Source organism: Blastomyces dermatitidis (genome assembly GCF_000003525.1).
Source record: "Blastomyces dermatitidis ER-3 genomic scaffold supercont1.7, whole genome shotgun sequence".
Taxonomy (NCBI): domain Eukaryota; kingdom Fungi; phylum Ascomycota; class Eurotiomycetes; order Onygenales; family Ajellomycetaceae; genus Blastomyces; species Blastomyces dermatitidis.
Window position 1 is genome coordinate 1,129,411 of NW_025544780.1, and position 21,968 is coordinate 1,151,378.

The 21,968-nt window shown below is 40.0% G+C and overlaps 2 protein-coding genes across 4 annotated transcripts; one reads left to right on the forward strand and one right to left on the reverse strand.

Annotated features, from left to right (window-relative positions):
- The first annotated feature begins 8,801 nt into the window (after positions 1-8,801).
- On the forward strand, positions 8,802-15,649 carry BDCG_06682 (mRNA binding protein Pumilio 2). 3 transcript variants are annotated; one of them, XM_045422435.1, is made up of 7 exons: positions 8,802-9,330; positions 9,679-10,827; positions 10,921-11,212; positions 11,304-12,803; positions 12,874-13,152; positions 13,215-13,770; positions 13,837-15,641. In XM_045422435.1, exons 3-7 carry the CDS (start codon positions 11,174-11,176, stop codon positions 14,259-14,261), a joined length of 2,799 nt encoding a protein of 932 aa, XP_045281804.1. In that variant the 5' UTR covers positions 8,802-9,330; positions 9,679-10,827; positions 10,921-11,173; the 3' UTR covers positions 14,262-15,641. The 3 variants fall into 3 exon arrangements, with proteins under 3 accessions (XP_045281804.1, XP_045281805.1, XP_045278074.1); XM_045422436.1 differs by having other exon boundaries at positions 8,802-9,340; positions 13,837-15,426; XM_045422434.1 differs by having other exon boundaries at positions 8,802-10,827; positions 13,837-15,649.
- Positions 15,046-21,797, reverse strand: BDCG_06683 (GTPase activating protein). The gene is made up of 2 exons (XM_045422437.1): positions 21,449-21,797; positions 15,046-21,257 (listed from the first exon to the last, which is right to left on the reverse strand). Exon 2 carries the CDS (start codon positions 21,192-21,194, stop codon positions 16,407-16,409), a length of 4,788 nt encoding a protein of 1,595 aa, XP_045278075.1. The 5' UTR covers positions 21,195-21,257; positions 21,449-21,797; the 3' UTR covers positions 15,046-16,406.
- Positions 21,798-21,968: the final 171 nt, after the last annotated feature.

The window sequence follows — 21,968 nt, forward strand, 5'->3', positions numbered from 1 at the left end:
CTATTACTGATAACTGAAAAGTGAATATAAGAGTAACATTATCAGTGATAACTGTAAACTCACTGTCTAAATACTATGATAATTGAGAAATCTCTTCTGAATTATCATCTAGATAACACAATCTGAATAGAGTGTCAGTATTAGTATATATAATGTTCTTGTAATAGTGAATTGTTATCTGTGAGAGATATGAGCTTAGAACTAAGACTCAATTCATCAGTTGATTGCTGTAATAATCTATTACTGATAACTGAAAAGTGAATATAAGAGTAACATGATTAGTGATAACTGTAAACTCACTGTCTAAATACTGTGATAATTTCTGCAGAGCTCATATGAGTTTAAGACACTTCAATTCAGTTACTCAGTAGTGCTATTCAGTCATACTCAATTAATGAGAGAGAAATAGAACAGATCTTTCAATGTTATTTATTCTGACTTAATGTAGAACTACTCTGATATCTCTTTACTTACTAGCATTCATATACAATATGAAGAAATGTTTAAAGTTGAGATATGTCTGAGTGAGAGCATTTATCAAGACTTGCTTTACTATGTCAAATAAATGTCTGACTTTTATGAGCAGAGTATAAAACTGCAGTGAGTTTTCAAATCTCATCAACTTGATCTTAGCTATATATAATGCTCTTTTCTGGCCTGTTTTTGAACTGTTATACAGTAACTTGATCTTAAGAGTTTCTAATGCTTTCATCTGATCTGTATAAAAGCTGATAAAATTGTGATAATAATTGAAGAGACTGATGATTTCTTCTAGTTCTCTGAGTATTATAGAGAAGGTTAAATTAGTGATAGCAGCTACTTTCTCTTCTTAGATAGATATATCATATATCTAGTCAGCTGATATGATGACTCAGCAAATGCACTGAGAAGTATGTGAAATGATATTTAGTTAATGACATTGTTATCTCAGACATCTCAAGATCTGCAAAGACTTGCTGTATATAATGAAGATATTCATTCAGTGAGTGAGAGAAGATGATGATGTTGTCTACATAGACTAATGTGAATTATTATAGAAATTTCACTAGAATCTTCTTCATATGCTGTTGAAAGAACTCAGATGAGATTATCAATCTCATTATAATAACTGTAAAATGTTCAAGATCTCAGTGTGAAGTCATGAATATGATTTTGAAATGATCACTCTGTTCAATCACTTGTTGAAAGAAGTCTTAGTGAATGTTTATAAATAAGAATACTATAGAATCACTGAGTGATTGTAACATATCTTATTATATCAGTAGAAGATATGCATTGAGAAGTAAGTGTGTGTTTACTTTTCACAAATTGATCATCACTCTCAGCTTCTCTTCAAGTTAGATCACAAAGGCAGGCAAAGCAATGAACTTTCTATCTTCAAGAGAAATATATTTAATTCTTCTATCTTACAGAAGTGAGTTCAGAATCTGATCAGTGACTTCACAATCTCTTTGAGATAGAGAATAGAGTCTCTGTTTCAGGCTGGAAAAGTTGCTCTCATCAATGAATTACAGTGATATCTTAATATCATCTGAAAATAAACCTAGGCTGAAGCTAAATAGTTTGTGATGTCAGTCAATGATTACTTAAATAACTGCTCAGTCTTCTGCTGCTCAGTGATCTGATATATTCATTTAAACCTGCTCAGTGAGAGTGTCTGCTGTGAGAATTTGAAGTGAATTATTCTGATCTTTCACATCTATTAAATGCAATTTGATGTACAAGATAGAAAACAGAGAATCTTCTAAGTCAGAATGATGAATGATGTCAGTATTAATAATATAAATAATAATCTTCTTCTGCTGTCAGAGCAGCTGTGAGTTTAATAGATATCTATTCATGTGAATAGTATCTCTGATAATCTTAATATTTATGAAATATCTTCTATAAAATATAACAAGCTCACTGTGAATATTAATAGTTACTTTCACTGATGATAATATATTATTAGCTATAATTATATTGCATCTGAGATATTATACTAAGTGAAATTCATCTTCAACAATGAAAAGAGAATCATCATCTGTCTTCAAAATAAGATCTGTTATTATGAATAAATTTAATTCATCTACTTCTGAGTCAACTTCTCAAATACTCACACATTGATTATATGGCATAGGGATCAGTCAACAATGAGGGAAGAATAGACTTGCTATTATTATATTAATAAGTAATATATCTGTACCTGTATCTATATAAACAGAGAGATCATCTTGTGATGTAATTAGACTGGCCGCTGAGACCATGAATTTCACGTTTGATCTCATTTGATCTGGTCCCATACATTTCTTGGCGTGAATCCCGCTGGGACTGGCTATCAAAAAAACATGTAAAGTGACTATATATCAGATCTTAAAATGGAACCATGACTTGAAAAAAATGAGAAAGTGGTTTCATTTGGTCCCATTTAGTCCCATTCTTGGCATAAAGTTACTATTTTTAGACATTTTAAGATTTTTTTTAGACTATTTTTAATTTTTTAAAAAGTAATGCTTTTTGGTAACACTCAAATGAGATTTAAAGTCATTTAAAGCAATAAAAATAATTTAAATTGAGAAGTGGAAATCATAATCTCATTTGGAAAATGTGACAAGAGTAGACAGTAAGTCTCACTGAGACAGTATGAGACCACTATATAATGTTAAAACTGTGTAATGAGATCAGTCGAATTGGTAATGAGACTATCAAAAAATCTGGTCCTGGTCTCAGACACGGTCACACGGTCAGTCTAGATGTAATGATAGAAATGATGAGAAAGATGTAAGACAAATACTGTAATCTACTAATATATTCTTAATCACTTATAGAGATGTCACACGCTGCAACTATATATATATCAGTATTAAAGATGTTCAGATAATTATCTGAGAAAATATCTGTAGATGAGATGAGCTTCTCAGTATCTATCTCACTGATTATTTTTCTAACTCACTATCAGAATCTAGACTGAGATCTAGATTCAGCAGCTTATCATCATCTTCTCTAATACTCTTCAGTGTAACTTGATTTGCTGAATAATCACTGTTCTTCTCTTTTTTAAGACAGTGATTAATGTAATGAGAGTCTTCACATATGTAGTACTCTGCTACAGGTATCAGTGATCTTTCTTCTTCTATTATACACTGAATCAGTAACTTACTCATTGTGAGAGTACTTGAAGAAATCACTGCTGTCTCTGTGACAGAGACACAGACAGCTTTGTAGCCTCTGTCTGCTTAAACAGAGAGATGTGATATAAGTGATGATCATTATTCTGTTTAAAATATCTGAAACTATGCATGTAGTCAGTGAATTAAGTCTTTCAATCAGTTCAGATGCATCAGATGACTGACTTATTATCTCTAATTTATTATCAGAAGTTATTTAATTGTTTGACAGAAATAAGTGATGTGATTAAGAAAAGATTGAACTCTAAACTCTCTCACAAGAGTCTCTTTATCATAACAGAGTCAGAGATTGCAGTGACTTACAGTAAGTTAATCTTCTATAAGATGTATAACATCAGAAACAGTTTGTCTGACTTCTTAAAGAAAAAATACAGAGTCTGAGCTTTCATTCAAGCTTTCTCTTCTGATAGCTGAAACTTGTGTTTTAACTCATTGATGATAATAGAAAGAGAGGCATTTATATTCTTTCTCATTTTAATAGATAGACTATTATATCATTTCAACACCTGACTCTTCAGATATAGAGAGAATATGTGAAGAACTGTGTTATCTCTCTTCTATATAATAATGAATTTCAAGTGACTGATAAATGTTATTACATCTGTTTTCACTGAGTTAAATAGTATAATATCATCAGTCTGTAATCTCACTGACCTATTATCACTTCATGTGAATGAACAGAATTCACTATCAAGTAAAAGATCAAGATTGTTATAAGTGAGTGTCTGATCTCTATGCATTCAGTTTCTCTCTGAGTTATAAGTAAAATATGCAGTGTTAACTTCTCTGAGGAAATTAATTCTATCTCTTATTAAATTATGATGATACATTCTGTCTTCAGCACTGTATAGTTTCTGTGAAATTATCAGTACTCATCAGATTCTAGAAGATAATTCAAAGCCTTTCTCAAAGAAAGCATCTAATTACTGTACAAACTCATTGAGAAAATCATCAGCTCTGATATCTGTTCTGTCAATCTGAGCTAAATAATCTGTCTACTGATAATGATTCAACTTCTGTCTTTGAGTAGTGAGTGCAGCTTTCTTAGTACAGAAGCTAGTTCATACTTCTATTAATCTACTTCTTTCATCTGTCAATTATTTAAGATTATCTTGAAGTTTGCTGATATATTTATTAACAAGAGTAATACACTTATTCAACTGCTTCTTTTACTGATTAAGCTGATATTCATGTTCATTGAGCTCATTCTCTTATCAGGTTAGTCAGGCTTCTAGCTGTTCTAACTTCTTGATTATATCTAGTATTGCTACTTTATCAGAAGAAGTGCAGTTCTGACAGTTAAATTTATGAAAGCTTGAGACTATTAAATTCCTCTTCTTAGTATTCTTTGTAATGTCTGTGTGAAAGACCTGTAATCAGAGATTAATGATGTTCTTTCATTCTGCTATTAGAGTAGAGTTAAGAACTGTTTTTATATTATTATAATGTCTGACTAATACACTCATAAGAATATCTTTCACTTTGATATAATTGTACAGTGTCACTTGACTTTTAACACTCTTATACTATCTGTCTGTGTTCTGTCAGACTTCTGCAATTATAATAGCATACTTTTCAGCTATTGCTTATGAGTAAGTTTATTCTGAGTCAGGTTTATCAGTAAATTCTCAGATAAGTTGTTTAATTCTGTTAATAAGTTTATTCAGTTCAGTGAAAGAGAGTAACTGATAGAAGCTGCTCTGAGTGATTCATCTATTCTGCTTCATTATTGTAATGAGACTGATGAAGTTATATAAGAGTGTGAATAAGATAAGTTTACTGTGACTATGATTATAATCTAGACTGATCACTAGTACTATAATATTCTGAAGTGAAAGATGTTTAAATAATTATCAGCTAGATCTATCATCAGCTGTAGTATTAAATAAAGTAGATTTAAATAACTACAGATCAGATCAATCACTAACTGCAGTACTGAAGAAAATAGAATAGCTGAATAATTACAAGCTAGATTAATTACTAACTGCAGTATTAAAAGAAGATAGAATAACTAATCAGACTGATTATCAGCTAGTCAATTCTCAGTGTTCACAGCTCAGTTCAATCATCAGTGCTATGTATATTGAGAACAGAGTGAAAGCTAAAGAGGCTAGAAGAGCTTGATTCTTAACAAGACATACTATCAAATTGTAGTGTATAATACTATATAGAGTCAGATATAAGAGTAAAAACTTGTCTGATTCTCTAAAAGATAAGAGATGAGTGTACATTCTTATATATACAGTGATTATTTTATAGAGATTAACTCTTGTAGAAGAAGTAATTATCTATGAAGAAAAGAACAGAGACTCTGTAGAGAAGAAGTGAACACTCTTATAGAAGAAGTAATCACATATGAATAGAAGAATAAAGACTCTGTAGAGAAGAAGTGAAAGCTCTCATAGAAGAAGTGATTACATATGAAGAAAAGAGCTGAGAAAGAAGATAGAAGCAGAAGCTTCAGAAAACAGTAAGAAATAAAACAGAAGTTAAAGTTGAATAGAGAATTGACTTAAATAGAGAGCAGAAGCATGTTATATATACAGTCAGAGACTATAATATCTATCTGAGAACTTTTAGTTCTCAGAGTTTTTTCTATATCTATAAAGTTAACTATTATACATTCATTAATTTCAGATATGTAAAATCAGAGAATTTCAGCTCAGAATATAAAAACTGTTTATAAATTACAGTATTTTAACATCTTCTGATACTTTGAAATCATTTAACAATATCATGACAAAAGAAAAGAGAACACAGTCTTAAAGATAGACATATTAAATAGATAGATTAGAAAAGAATAGAAAGAAAAAAGTGAAGTAAAGAGAGACTGTAATAAAATAAATTATTAAAAGATAGTATATAGCTATTTTAACAGACTATATCTGATCAATTTTCTTCTCTTTATATTCAGATATTTCTGAATTTAGTCATTTTCTTATAGCTGCTTGAGTTTCTGATAGAAAGTCTATTAAGTATTTAATTTCTGTCTCAGTTAAGAATAAGAATCTTATATTTAATTAATTTAAATTATACTTCTCTTTTAATCTGACTCTGAGACTATTATATAATACACAGTGCATTATAATATACTTAGAATTCTTATTTATATTGCAGAATGAGTATTCTATTGAATTAAATCTATTATTAAATCTTTATATATATAATTTGAAATAGTCATATTCTAGTTTCAGCTGCATTATAGATGAGAATATTTTCTTTTTATATTTAATAAAACAAGATTTTCACTTAGATTTTATTTTAAATCTTGAATAATGTATAGTTTTCTTTTATTTCTGTCAGCTTTTATTTTACTTATCTAAATAAGATTCTTTTATCTTTCTCTTTATAAAAGATCAGAATATAATTTTTTAAATAGATCTGCTTAATTCTGAATCTCTTTTTACAGCTGAATCAGCTAATTCATTGTCATGAATATTTATATAAGCAGAAACTTAGTGTAGATGAATTATCAGCTTTAATATTCTTCTCTTTTGAATTTTTAAAACAGAGTTTAAAATCAGTTTAAAATTCATTTGATTATTATGAATCTGACTATTTCTAAGTCTTTTTAAAGCAGCTTGACTATCAGAGAATATTTATATCTCTTTCAAACTATTTTCTCTTTTATAAGATTTTATTTTAATGAGTTTAAAAGCTTTCACTATTATAAATAGTTCAGTGTTAAAGACTTAAGATTCACAGTCTAAATTTAAGAAATCTGAGATAAAATTGATATTATCTTTAGTATAAGTAATGTCTGTGTTTAATCTATTCAAATTCTTATTTTTTGACCTGAAATTGATAAATATATAATAATTAGCTATATAGATATTAGAAGTACTTTAAAAATTAAAAGTTTTCAGATAAATATTATAATTTTTAACTATATATATTTATAATTGAAAAATAATAATAATAATAATAAACTTTAAATAAATTTATAAATGTAAGAAGTTATTAATTTTACTAATTATTTTTATGTAAAAAGTTAGTATATATTTATATTCTTAGACTAACTCAGATATTTTTAAATTGTAAAATAATAAGTTCTATTCTTACTTTCAAATTTTTTATACAGATTCTCTTCTCTGTATGAAGTACAGACTATACTAATAATAAAAATCATATATAACTTAAGTTTTATCTTACTTTTAGTAACAGTGACACTTTTAACACTTTTAATCAAAATCTAATCAAATTATCAGCTGTGTACATTTGTATTTATTTATTTTTGACTTATTTATTTATTTTTTGAGTTGTGTTACTTTGCAACATCATATTCATGCAGCAAATACTAGTCTTCATTAAACCTAGCATCACTTAATAACAAAGTTACAGCAACTGTTGGCCCCGGTTCTTAGATCAGTTTAAGTTAGCTCAAGAAACGTCCAAGAGATCCCATCTCCATCTTGTCTTAAACTGATCGGCGCTAGAGGGGTAACTCACCGGGGGGACGGAAAATAGCAGAAGCTGGCTGGGTCGCCCGAAGTCCGCCCGTTCGCGGCATTTGTCCAGGGACCACTGTGTGATTGTTTGTGTGATTGTTTGTTAGGTAGTAATAATAATAATAATAATAAGTTAATAAATTTCTCACTTGTAACTGAGTTGTTTAACAGGACGCCAGGGCTATCAATATTATTAATAATTATATTGGTCCTGTACAAAGGTGTTCCTGGTTTCAGCAGGCTACAGCAGTGGGAGGGTTAGACAGCCCAACTGCCAAGCTCACCGCGTATCCGATCGCCCTTTGGGGTGTGGGCGAAAGAAGCACTGACGATGGCCCACAGAGTCACAGACCATGGATGGTAGCAAGGGGTTGGCTGGGTGTGGAAAGAAAGTCCTGGTTTCAGGTTTTAACGATTTTCTCTAAATTTTCTTTTTTCCACCTTTTCCCTAAGGGGTTCTTCTTTTCCCCTTTCAGATCTTGCGTGGTACTTGTATCTAGGTGGTAATGACATGGTGTTACTCGGTACCTGTCCAACGTTGGACCAGGGCAGGCGGGAAAGGGAAGAAAGGAAAAGCAATAAGCAAGGAGGGAAGGGAAAAAAAAATCCACAAAAAGGTTGGTTTTTATGCATTGCAATGTCGGCCGGTTTGTTTTTGATTCTTGGAATTTCTCGTCCTGGTTTCCCCCATAGTAGAGATATTTCTCGAATCTTCTGAAGAAATATATTTATTTCCTTTGTCAGTAATTGAGGCATATAATGTACGTAAAAGTTATCAGATCTTTTTCCTTTCTTCCTGTGGAATTATGGCCTCTGCTGGCGGCCCACTTGCCGTGGGTTTGGTTGGTTCGATGCTATGAATATGCTATGAATAGTCTACCGGACTCGATTAGCCTTTACGGCCAAGGAGGGGTGGGTTGGCGGGCCTTTCACTAAAAAAGTTAGTTAGTTAAACCCGGGAGTTTACCAGTTGGAACCTTTGGATTTAAGCAGTTTTGGCCCTTGGGACAGTTTGGGGACAGTTAGGGACGTTTTGCCTCGAAAGGTTGGCAGGGGGCGCGGGCCTCAGTACTAAGCAGGAATAATAATATATGGAGAAAATGTAGAAATGGATGGGTAATATTTCGGGCTAGAGCTAGCTTGGTTTTTTAGAACATGGATAAATAAAAATTAAAAATTAAAAATTAATAAAAATATAATAAAAATATAAAAAAAAAGCCAAACCGAGCAAAGATAAGAAGTGCAAAGAAGAAATGAACATCCATCACAACAGGGAACAAACGAACTCCGGATGCAGAAAAAACGAAAAAGCAAAGAAATAAGAAAGAAAAAAATCAAAACAAGTGGGAACAGGAAATCCTGGTTGCCGCGTTTGGAAGGAGGCCACCACCGCACCTTCACTTCTCTTGACCCCAAGACTCCAACAACAGCAACAGCAGCTCCTTCCTTGCTGCGGGAGTTGGCGAGTTATCAAACCATCCAACTTTCAGCCTCCAACCTCACCTCAACCTCCTCATCCTCAACCTCATCCTCATCCTCACTTCCTCTCCTACCTACCTACCCCCTTACGAGCCTTCTGTTCATACTCTCTCTCTCTCTCTCTCTCCCGCCAGCTCGACATACAGAGCTACTTCTTTATCTCTCTACGCACCACCCACCGGTCGAGAGAGCAATCAGGAACAAGGGAAGGGAATGCTGCCCGCTCTTTGCTCGGTGTGAGTCTTTGTACGCCCTCGTCTCATCCACTGTACCACTCTTCTTCCCTCCCCCTCCTCCACCCCAGCAGGCCCAGCAGGCCCAGCAGGACCAGCACCCTGCTAGCTGTAGCCCGTCTATCTGTGTGGTTCCCCGATCTTCGTCACCCAAACTTCCCCCAAGCACCAACGACCCAAAAATAGAGAGAGGAAAAAAAAATGTAGCCAAGCAGACAGACAGACAGACAGACAGCCAGACAAACACACAGGAGAGAAAGAACGAAAGAAGAGAACGGGGAAGATACCTACCCAACACATCTCTTGCTAATACCTCCAAATAACTAACTAACTAGTGTTTGTTTCCTCCAGTGCACTGAATTCCCTTGCACAAGGCCTGCAGTGCGATCATGCTTCCGTCTGTGTAACAGCTCAATGCGTGTTCCGCTTCTCTTTGTCTCCCTTCGATAGCCTTCCCGCCTGTGTCTTGCTTGCTGCCTCCCTCAAAAACACTTACCCACACTCTCTCGCACACGCACTTTTCCTCTTTCACCTTCTTCCTTCCCTCCCCTCTTTCTGCCTCCCGTGTCGTGATTGCTCTCGCCCATTTCTCTCCAGTCCCTCATCCCCCCTCCTAAAACTGCCTGCTATCACCCAATAGTGGTCCTCTTTGCACTTCCTCCCCACCTCGTGGTTCACATATCCACCGGTCTTGAGCAACATACGCCGCTCTCGACTTCTGAAACCTATCCTCTCGTCTCTTTCCTCACCATTGCACAAATATCAAGCGACTAGGGCATTCGCGTCCTTCCGTTCTCCCTCCCTGTCCCTGCGACCCGCCTCATTCGACCGATTCGTTTATATCCTGTCCCATAAAGAGAGAATATTATATATCCCAATGAGCTATAGGGTGTCACCGCTACGCTAATCGCGCTTCCTCTCAGGGCAGGTGAGCAGTGAGTTGAGTTGACCTCACTCTCGACTAGGCAATTCTTTCTGCTCCCTCACCCCGGCTGCCTGCGGCGATTTCTGCTGGCAAACGAAGACGGTGATTCTGTTCTTTCTTTCTTGCCCGTCCCGTTGTCCGCTTTGCTCTCAGCTAGACTATCGTTCTTTCCTAGTACATCCCTACCCTACCTCTGTACCTAGCACTTCTCTACCGGTGCCTTTTCTTCAATCCCTGCCACAGCAAATATATCCTTTGATGGGCTTTCTTTCTTCCCCTAATCTTCTTGACTCTCAATTAATTTTTATATCTTTCCCTCCTTCTCTTGCTCCGCTTCTTCGAACTGACCTCCTCCTATCCTCAGGTACCTTTTGATTCCAGCCCCGGTAACCCCTTTTCCCTCTTTCAAACGCTGTATATTGTGTGTACATGACCTGGTTATCTCCGGCATCAAACTGATCAAGAGCATCTCCTTCTTTTCTTTTCTTTTTTTTTCTATTTTTTCTATTTTTTCTTTCTTTTTATTCTTTTTATTTTTTTATTCTTTTTATTTTGAGTTCTTCTACCTTCTGGTGGTAAGTATAATAATTAACTTCTTATGTTCCATGGTGAACCTTCACTCTCCGAGCCATTCATTGTCTGGAAAAGCTAACTAACGTGTTTGATAGTCATATATATTACTTTTACCATCCCTCTTGATTCGCGATTTATGCGCATGGTATCCTGCAAATATATCTTCTCTGTGAACGTTTTATCTCTCTCTATTGTACCGCTGCCCTGTTTATTCTGTACCAACAAAACTTTCCTCAAAAGCTGCAAATACCCTCGAGATACCCTCAAGATACCCCTTCAAAGGCATATTTGATTTATCAATAGCTTTCACAAGCTCGTTCTATTTGTTCTGAGCTGCTTTTTCCCAAGATGACCTTAGCCTTAGCAGACAGTGGTGTCGCTCAGAGGGTAAGTTTTGCCCATCTTTCTTTCTTGGATATCATCGCGCTCTCGCCTATTGAAGCGAGAGCTTTACAACTAACGATACCAAACCTTGCAGAGTCGTGGCCAACCTTCTAATATCGGCTCTGCGTCCGCCATGAAGGAGAATGATCGCTCACACGTACCCCAGACTTCAAGTATTTGCAAAACATTTGGTACCCCCAAGACAAACTGGAAAAATAACATCTGGAGCAATGGTTCTATCCCTGAGGTTCCAATCGAAGGCAAAACCGGATCCGGCTCTTTGTTGTCAAGTTCAGAATCTGACTGTTGGACTGGACGTACCACCTTGCCCTGGGATCTCTCCAATTCAGCATCGCAGCTACGGGATCCGTTGGCTAATCATCCTGGCCAACCTGGCCCAAATGATCAAGGCACTCCGCTGAACATTAACAGTACACCTGGCGTCATGTCGTCTCCATACTTTTCCGTTTCTCGATCATCGGCTATCGGTAACCCCTCGCATGCTCCCAATAACAAGTCATTTATCACACAGCCTGATATGTTTCCCTCATCCCCAGCCCAAGATAGCTCTGGTCTCGTGGGGTTTAATGCTTACAGACCGGATGACGCTAGTCGTCGCCGTATCAATGGCACCCCTCTGAGGAATAATTTAGGTCCACGTCTACAAAACAAACAAGGCCTTCCCTTGGGCGACATGGATGCGCCATTGTCCGAAAACAGCATCAAACCGCTGAATCTCCGTTCTTTCTCCCCAAACGGTACCGATCAGGCCTCTGGGACAAGGGATCATGCACAGTATGGCCACATCTCCCACAACTCAGTTTCGATTGTTCCGCAGAGGCCCGCCCACTCAGCCCATGCTTCCTTCCATTCCGATTCGCATGAAACTGTTCCTAGATATGCCGTTACTCAAAACGAGCTTGCGTCAGGCATGAGCAAACTTCATATGCAGGATGATGGCTACCCCTATAATCACCACGTTTCACCTCAGCGACCGCCCTATCACTCCCACGCGTCATATGATGTATCATTGACCCGATTCAAACCCTTTATGGGAGCAGACGATGGACACAGTATCCACACGTCCGATGAGCAAATTGACATCCCAGCTAATCACCAATTCAATGCGCCCCGCTTGAACGATAGAGGTCCTGCTTCACCGACCATTAGCGATTATGGTCGTAGCGTGCACAGCTTTTACTCCGCTGGAGGGACTCCAATAACCAACGGCCAGTTCCGGACATCCTCTGGAAGTCGGCTGACAGGGCAATTGCCGGATGGACAAGCAGAGCTTCTTGAGCGAAAGCTTCGTGGCTTGCAGCAGGAACAACAGGATTACATACAATCTACTGCAAACCCACTCCACGCGCGTCTTTCCATTGCCCGCGGTTATGGATTTCCGGGTTACCAAGGGGTTGCCAGAGTGAACCCGCTTTCCAACTACTATCCCGTTGCACCTTTCGGTGGACTAGGACCGGCGTCCATCCTACCTCGTAACTCCCATCGCGACCAGGATCCAATTCAAGTCATTCGTAGTCCACTTCTTGAAGAGTTCAGAATAAACAGCAAAAATAGCAAACGTTACGAGCTGAAGGTATGACGGCATGGTTTTGGTGTTATCTAATTCTTACTCCGACCTTTAATGACTAACGTTATCATAATAGGATATCTATAACCATATCGTGGAATTCAGTGGTGATCAACATGGGTCGCGATTCATCCAGCACATGTTAGAATCTGCAAATAGCGACGAAAAGGATCAAGTCTTCCGGGAAATCCAACCTAACTCTCTTCAACTTATGACAGATGTCTTTGGCAACTATGTCGTTCAAAAGCTTTTCGAGCACGGCAATCAGTCGCAGAAAAGGATACTAGCAAACCAAATGAAGGGCCACATACTTGCTCTATCGACACAGATGTATGGGTGTCGAGTTGTTCAGAAGGTACAAATTGAGTGCTCAACATCCATTTTTGTAGGTTTTCTTACGCTAACAATACCATATAGGCTTTGGAACATATCCTCACGGATCAGCAAGCGTCGATGGTGAAAGAGCTTGAAAACCACGTCCTGAAGTGCGTCAACGATCAAAATGGGAACCATGTAATTCAGAAGGCAGTCGAAAGGGTTCCTACCGTTCATATTCGGTTCATCATCAATGCCTTTAAGGGACAAGTTCACCAATGGGCAGCTCACTCTTACGGTTGTAGGGTCATCCAACGAATGTTGGAACACTGTAAAGAACCAGATCGGCAGGCTATCCTTGCAGAACTCCATGCTTGCGCTGCCAGTCTTATCCCAGACACATTCGGCAATTACGTGATCCAGCATGTCATCGAGAATGGCGAGGAGCATGACAAGGCAAAGATCATCTCCATCGTTATCTCACGGTTGCTTGTGTTCTCGAAGCACAAGTTTGCCAGTAACGTGGTTGAGAAAAGCATTGAATTTGGCGCGGAGGGCCAACGAACCGAAATTCTACGTCAATTGACGACACCAAATGATCGGGGAGAGAATCCACTCCTGAGCCTCATGGGGGATCAATACGGGAATTATGTCGTTCGTAAGTTATATATCCTATTCCTACGTTAAATTAAGGCTTCATTTTCTAACGTTCTGGGTTCTACAGAGACAGTTCTTGGTGAGCTCAAGGGGCCAGAGAGGGAAGCTCTTGTCAAGCAAATTGAGCTGCAATTGCCCGAGCTCAAGAAGACCAATTATGGAAAGCAAATCGTCGCTATAGAAAAGCTCATCTATGACTCACACAGCACTGGTGGCCGATCTGGGGACAGCCCTTCCCATCGCACAGCCGGATCTCACACTTCCCTGAGTGAGTTGAACACCTCTCCGTCCAGTGCTAATAGTAGCGGAGCACCAACATCTCCTGCCGTGGGGACTCAGAGCTCCAGAGCAAGCTCTCTTCCAAGCACAAACACCAGCGTTGTCGAAGGTTCTATGTACCAACGAAAACAGAGTACAACTCCAATCTCGGAGCGCAATGACGATGTACAAGTTTCCGCAATCGAGAACTCGGGTCTGAAGTCCGCACGTTAGTATTGATACTATCTCGATCATACACTTCGGGTTGTGATTATTATCGTTATCATTATTATTATTCTATTCTGATTCCCTATTTTCTTTCGCTCGCACATTTACGATCGCCACATGTTTCTCCGACATTTCACCACTATTTAATATGCCGCAGTATAAAAACACTTCTCTCCTACCCCGATTGTGCGTACTGGCTCGCGGATCGCCGCAAAATAATCGAAAGGAAAACATAGAGATCTTCCGTGGCAAAATAATATATCTCATGAAACGTTGCTCCCTCACATTTGCGGGTTTATTATATTCATGATATGACTGATACCCACTATGCATTTACACCTATGAATTAGAGCACGCTGGTATATTATTTTTTTTTTCTTTTTTTTCCCGCCTCCTCCCGAAGAAGCAGAAGCAGAGATGGTTTTCTCCCTTTCTATACCCATTTTACCTCTACTATAATATCTTCGAATATCCTTTGCGTACCTTTTTCCATCCTCGAGCTGCATCCCGTATTCTTTCCCTTTATATTTAGTGTTATATTTGACACACCTACGCCCCTTTCGATGCGGGTAATTTATTAGCCGTTTAATGGTTTGTCTTCTATTCCTCTCGGGTTTCCATTCTACACTTTGATTTTCCGTTTCTTTTACCTTGCTATTACTTTATATTGTTACTTTTATATTTTTACAGTTTTATTTTGTTCTTCAACTTCCTGCTGAAACCGGAAAAGGATAAGCGAATGAGCGTGGGGTTTTGTTTTGTTTTTATATTGTCCGTCAGGTGTCATGGACTGCTTTTGTTTGTATCTTCGCAATACTTTGTGTCTTTCTCTTCTGTGATTTAGTTTGTTTCTTTATGATTTCCTTTGCGTGGGAAAATTTCACTTATTTTACAGTGAAAAATAAAAAGAAGTCGCCCTTTTTCATCTCTCATTACTCCTTTACTGCTCTATATACATAACTAATCCAATGGCTTTTCTCAACGCCTGTTTTTTCTCATTTCCGTTTTACGGTGCAATCTAAATGCTTTTTTTCACTTTTCTTAATTTCAAGTGATATTATGGATGGTAGACGAGGTAGAAAACAGAAAGTAGACAAAACAAAATGGCAAAGAATTACTTCGATATTTGTCACTAGAGGAAAAATATTCGCTTGATAAGCTTCTTTCCTCTTTCCAATGTTGTCTACAAGTGGGTGGTTTCCATGAAAGAGCATTACCGCCCGCATAGATTGATTGATTGATAGCTGTTAGTCATTGAGTGAAGACAGGAATGAGTACTTGCTTTGTTTGTTCCAGGTGAAAACTCTTCTGATTCTTCTCTTGAGTTCCTATAGATATAGTTATTATCATTGATTCCATAATAAGAATGCATGAGATTTATGCCACTACCAGAGATTAATTAACACTGTCATTCTATTAAGTCATATTAACAGTATACCTCCCTTTTCTGGCCCCTCACTCGGAAGGTGAAGAGCTTATTGGCGGCCCTCCGCACCCAGTCGTTAAACACAAGGTTCCACATCCAATTCTGTCCGAGCTCCCTGATCGAAGATATCTATGGATAGTATAGTATCGATGCTTAAATATTTTAATCAAGAAATAAGGGAATAGGTAAACAATAGACAAGTTTCAGAAAGTAATTACCTAGCTTTTTTGCAGAGCAGAGTAGGGGGTATGGATGTACTGTCCTGGACGTATGGAGACATAAATGTAAAAAGGAATAAGAGAAGCAGGAAAGCCTTTGATAATGCCCACTTTTATTTTTTCCGTTCTGCATTTTTGTGACACAATTGCGGATATACATTTCGCGAATGAGGGGAAAAGCTAATATAAAATAAAAGCGAAAGGTATATATGTATATATATACAATTGAAGGTCATGAAAACTTGGAACAAGAACGAAAAAATGCTGCTGCGACCCGATTTGCTTGCTTTTTTTTTGGGCCTCATCCTACCCGTCGTCGTCATTTTCTCCTTTTTGGGTCTTTTTGTAGTTGTATTGGGATACAGGAAATATTTTTTGGGGTTATAATGCCGGATTCATTCTTCCATGATACCTCTTTTCGGTCCTTTTTCTTTTCTGGGGCAAATTGTATGTTTACAACTTGTCACCATGTATGTACATCATCATGTCTTTCTTTTCGATGCATCATCATCGACTCCATCGTGAAAAGTCCAAGCTGGAGAATACACTGGTCTCTGGTTGCGGTGCCCATTCTGAGAAAGGGGCCGGCCTTCCGGTAGCATAAGTGGTCATTTCTTCAGGTTGAATAATAGGTTTCGTATTCCGCCGGTACGACGCATACGAGCCGCTTTCACCTGGGCCATCAGTACTGCCCTCCACCCCTCCGTGCGCAAGTTGTGATGCTGACGCTGATGCACTGGCGCGATCGCGTAGCCGTCTGATCTCACGGAGACGGTTATGCCAAGACGAGAGGTGCTCGCCTGAATCGCGACTCGAGACTAGCGAGTAGAACGAAGCGTTGAGTGCGATGATGCGGACGAACGAGGCTAGATTCTTGCAGGAGATAACTTTGGGTATTGCAGAGGGGGATAGTTCTGGGAAATCTGACTTGGTCATAACCTTCACGACGTAGAAGGTTTTGCTGAAATCGGGGGTATCGGTGAACTCGTGCTCGGAATCACGTCTGTGGGTAGGGCTGATTCGGGAAGCGGGGCTGATTACGATATTGACGAAGTTGAACTGCGATGGGATGGTATCGAAGTTAAAGGCAAGGTTCGAGTGATTGAAAATGATGTTCACAAAACTGTTGCCGATGTGTCGTTTCTTGTTTACGCACTGCGGGTCAGCCTCGAGATTCGTTGGCATCATTGTCGCAACGTGGTAGATAATTTCTGTCACTCGATCGCGCCATGCGTAGGTAAATTCACCATCGTCGCCGCTGTGCAATCCCTGGGTGTTGAATTTAGCATCCTTTAATGAGACCTTCGTTCCAAGACTTGAGAGAAAATAATCGTAGTCCGGACTTCCTGCTACGTTAGCAAGAATCTCAACCTCGTTGGTTTGACCTTCGCCGATATAAATGACACCAATTTTGTGCCCATCCACAATGTCATTCCTGTCAAATGAACTGATTGCCCGGCGAGTAAAGTCATCGTCTGGTAGTGGTATAGGCTGCATGCTAGTTGGCATGGGCATTGCAGTGGTTGTCATCTGAAGGAGGACATGGCCTGGGAAGATTGCAGTCCGCGAAGACCGGTCATCGCTGAGTGAGTGAGATCCAGGGTGTGCTGGTATCTGATGCGGAAGAACTGGCGCGGTTCGTTGTTGATAGGTAGCGTATGTGGTTCCTGAGGCTTGTCGCTTCGTAATCTGTGTCAATCCACTCGCGCCTGCGGTTTCGATGGTAACAATGCTCATTCCAACGATCCAAGACTTCTTGATAACAGGCCCGTCTGAGTCAGAAGGGGGGAATTTCTCGAAAGGGATTGTGTCACCCAAGTCTGAGAATGTTACTCGCTGCATAAAATCGATAAACACCTGGCTTTGCTCATCAACTACGTCATTCCCATGCTCGTCCATAAAGATTAGGCGCTTGGAAATCCAATTCACGTGATTCACTCTATCTTGGAGTTTGAGAGAAAGGAACCAGAATACCATGACGTGGTACGTTAGAATGTAGACGTATTTCGACAGGTCATCGGCTTGAGTCGACTCCGTGGATTCAGCGGGTTGATTCGAAGCTAGGTCTTTAAGCCCTCCACTTAGTCGCGAAGGTAACGAACTCGACCTAAAACTCAAAGGATCGCCAGACTTGTATCTCTCCCTGGACGTTTGTATAAATCGGACACAAATGCCGAATAAGGGGCGTATTTCTTGCTCTCGCAGATTGACGTAGACGTCGGGTAATCGAGCTAGCAGTGCCAAAAACTCAAGAATGTGAACAGCAATATTTGATCGAGTTATTATTTTCGACATCTTATCGAGTATAGGGCTCAGAGCTTTGGTAACTGAAAGGGGTATCTCATGGCAGCAAACAGACAAAGCATGTATACAACCACGCGATGTTCCTTCCCAGGAACCGATACCGTGAATAAATGTCCTTACAATCTCATCCTGTTCGCTTTTGGCAAAGTGTTGATGAAAACTGATTAGCATAGTAAGGGAGTCGAGGATACAAAGGGCAATATCCGCCTTCTTCACGCCGGTCCAGCCAAGGGGCTCTAGAAAGCTTTCGTTCTTTATTTGTTCACAGAGGACGCTGCGCAGGAGCTTGATTTGGGGGACTGCACTCTGGAAAAGGTCCCTGTTGATTAGTTGAGGGCCAAGATGTGCTAGCACATAGCTGTACACGTCCCAGTCTTTCTCCTGTTGAAATAGAGAGATGATTGTTTCCAGCCATAGATTTATCTTAAGAGGAATTTTCCGCGTCTCATCCGGCTGGCCAGTCATATGGTTATTCAAATATGCAACAGTGTGAGGGCTGGCAAACGATGGGGGTTCTTCAGGCAGGCCTCTTGGTTCGGCATAAGTCCAAATAGGCGGCGTCCATTTCAAAGTCCGAAGTTGGGTGCTTGTTCGGACACCAGAGGTGGAAAGTGATCCAGATCCTGGTTCTTTCAGCGACAATCTACCACCTTGGTTCAATGGCGAGTTCTCTTCTGTTTTTGATGTACGTTCTGAGGCAGAATCGTCGTTAACACTTGTCCTCGACGAAAGGTCAATTGCCCGACATAATACAGCAATCAAGAATTCATTCTCAGTCGCGGACGTCACATAGATGGCGCCGGCTGAGTCGCAACGGAGCCGGAAAAGTAATTTGAGAGCAGTTAGGCGCGAATCAGTCTGTCTACTTCGTGATTGGGCGACCTCCAGCAGCTTCTCATAAATAATTCCAGCATTCACTGGTGCGTCCTTGAGCGATCTGAGAAATATTCTAACCAAGCCAATAACCGCAACATTGGACAGTGATGCCTCCGATCCGTTTGTAGATGAAACAGGCCTTGATGTAGAATGAGAAGGGGCCGGAGCCGATAATGGCGAAATTTGCTCGATAATGTCCTCATCCTTTGAAATGTGAGAGCCAAATGTTTCCACCAACAACCGAAAAGTGTCCTCATTGCAGTTTTTAGATGCTTTTACTAAGAACGACACCAATGCATCGAGGAAATGATATGAACGTTCTTCCGTAAATTTAACAAGTAGGGACTGTATAAAACCTTCCTCGTGGAATAGGCGGGCGGCATTTTCGGATGATGTATAGGCGTCTTCAAATGTGCTAAGGGCTTGCATGCGGACTTCCATGTTCTTCTCTTGAGGTAAAATGAAAATTTTAACAAGCTCCCGACAGAAATGAATCCATTCGGGGCGTTCGGGATAACCAAGCCGTTCGGTTTTGCAAAATTCGAAGTAAAGGTGGGCTTGTGATGGATTTAATTGAGAATGGGCGACAGAAAATAGATTGCTCGAATTAAATCGCTGTTGTTCATCTAACTTAGGCCAAAGAGATTCGATAGCAGTAAGGATACGGCCGATATTTGCAGATATATTCAACTGCAAGTCATCGACCGTAATAGCCCGTTGGGGTGAAGTTTGTCGCATAATAGCTGGGTCGGGACTGGGGGGCAGAATATGTGCATCTAAGACCCTTTGAGAACATATGAGGATTAGGCGAATGAAGTCTGACCAGGAATGCTGCAAAGTCGTTGACGTATATTCGCCCTGTATCATACTCAAGCATACATCCAAAATATCAGTATTAATACGACCATCGTGCCTTTTAGCCGCACTGTGGAGAGAGGCGATGAGTGCGTCAAAGGATATAGTCGGCATCCCATCTTGGCCATAAGCAGCCAACAAATCTCTAAATATATCCACTGCGCCGCGAGTCACATTGAGGTTTCGATCTTGACGTTCAGATGTTTCAAGAAGGAAGGCATGTAGTAAAGAAACCATTTCTGATTGTTTCCGAGATTTTGCCAAGTTACGGACTGCTCGCGATGTGGGACCAGCCAAAGACTTAACGGATGCATGAATGCTACACAGCACCTCCAACAAGCCGTTGAGACTTGGGTCTGGAATGTCCGAGGTGTGGATAATCGCATCAAAAACGGAAAGCGAGTTTTTGATGTCATTAGCAGCAGTTGTTTGCTTGCAAATAATAAAAATCTGGTCTAAGAGTGGCCCGAGTTCCTCCGGACTTGGAGGGTGGCGCTGCAAAGTAATAATATCAACGACCAATTGAAACAGGTCGCCCAAAATGCCATCATTTAATCCGGTACTGTTTTGGCGGGCCGTCTTCGACTTTTTCAATTTTGAACGCGCCGAGGCAACTGCATTATATAGAGGAACTATCCAAGCGGCAATGGTGAGCAAGACCGGCTTATCCGTAAAGTCTAACTTCCTCCCATGGTCTGACAATGAGATTAAGGCGTTCACTTGTGCTGGGATGACATCTGGCTGGAAGGATTGTGAAATACAATGGAATAGAATTTGACGAGCCGGCAAAGAAAGATCTTGTCGACGGCATATGGCCTCTAGAAGGTTAGAGCCGGCTTTTCGAGCGTCTGCTGAGGTGGAACAGTCGATAAGATAGCTGCCCGCTTCCCACAGTGACAATGCCTGGTCCGCATTGAAGTAGTGTAAGGAGCGAGACGCAGTTTCTGCTACCTCAAGTGCGCTGGAAATTGGATGTTCATGGCTAATCCCTTTGTGTAAAGCGTCGTAATCGGGGGGTTCTTGAGGATCCGGGATAGGTGCTGCGGATCCACTCCCGCGATGCAACGACTCGAAACCGAACGTGACTCGACTACCCCTCCGGCCTTCCATCTCCTGTGGCAAGGCGTCGCCAATGCTGTTTCCATGCGGTACAGGTGATTGTGATTTAGGGCGGCCACTTGCTAATGACTTGAAGACATCTGCAAAAGCTGACGAAGATGATTTATTTTGGGGAGGCGAAGGAGCATCCCCAGAAGGCATGCGTCCAGTGGGACGAGCGGATCACTGAACCGAAGTGGACGGAGGTGGAGAACAACCAGATGACTATCAAGGTGTAACATAAGTGTGAGTTGATCCTAGCATAACAAAAAAAGGTGAAATACTTTCGGAGACGAGCTCAAAGTGGAGTGGGGAGCGAGCCAAGAGTCGCCAGCACAGCAGATAAGTAGAGTGTGGGGTTGACTAAACAGCAAAAATCAAAATCAAAAATAAAACATTGCGAAGAGAGTCCTTACGTAGAAATATCGAATGCACGTAAAACAAGTAATCCGGCTATAGTTTCCGACCAGGGAGAAAAGCTGTTGTGTCTGATAGGAAGCGCGGGTGGGAATACATAAGATTTTGGGTTGAATTGAAGGGTTGAGGAGGATCACGGCGGGGGATGAAGTGTTGCCCTGAACACAGTAGAAAAAGCACAGCAGATGTGGAAGGATATTACAGAGGAGAGGCGGATGGGGATACAGCGGGCGGAGTGCAAGAGTGTGGTGAGCGGAGAGAGGAGAGGAGAGGAGAGGAGAGGAGAGGAGAGGAGAGGAGAGAAAAGATGGGGAGGAGCAGATTGCAAGAGTGAGGAGGCGGGCGGCGGGATGGTTTGGCGCAAAAAATAAGGCTCGGGCCAGCAGTAAATCCGGGGAAACCTTCAGGCAGATCCTTTGACTAAGCCTTGGCGTCAAGCCTCTGCCAAGGGGTGTCAAGTACTAGCTAGATTGGGATCGGGCTATCTTTAATCCCTGGGAAACGGCAGAATCCCAACAC

Coding starts and splice junctions, on each gene's coding strand:
- BDCG_06682 (XM_045422434.1), top strand. CDS start 11,174: ATGACCTTAGCCTTAGCAGACAGTGGTGTCGCTCAGAGG. Junction 12,804..12,873: donor GCAAACGTTACGAGCTGAAG/GTATGACGGCAT, acceptor TTATCATAATAG/GATATCTATAACCATATCGT. Junction 13,771..13,836: donor ATACGGGAATTATGTCGTTC/GTAAGTTATATA, acceptor TGGGTTCTACAG/AGACAGTTCTTGGTGAGCTC.
- BDCG_06683 (XM_045422437.1), bottom strand. CDS start 21,194: ATGCCTTCTGGGGATGCTCCTTCGCCTCCCCAAAATAAATCATCTTCG.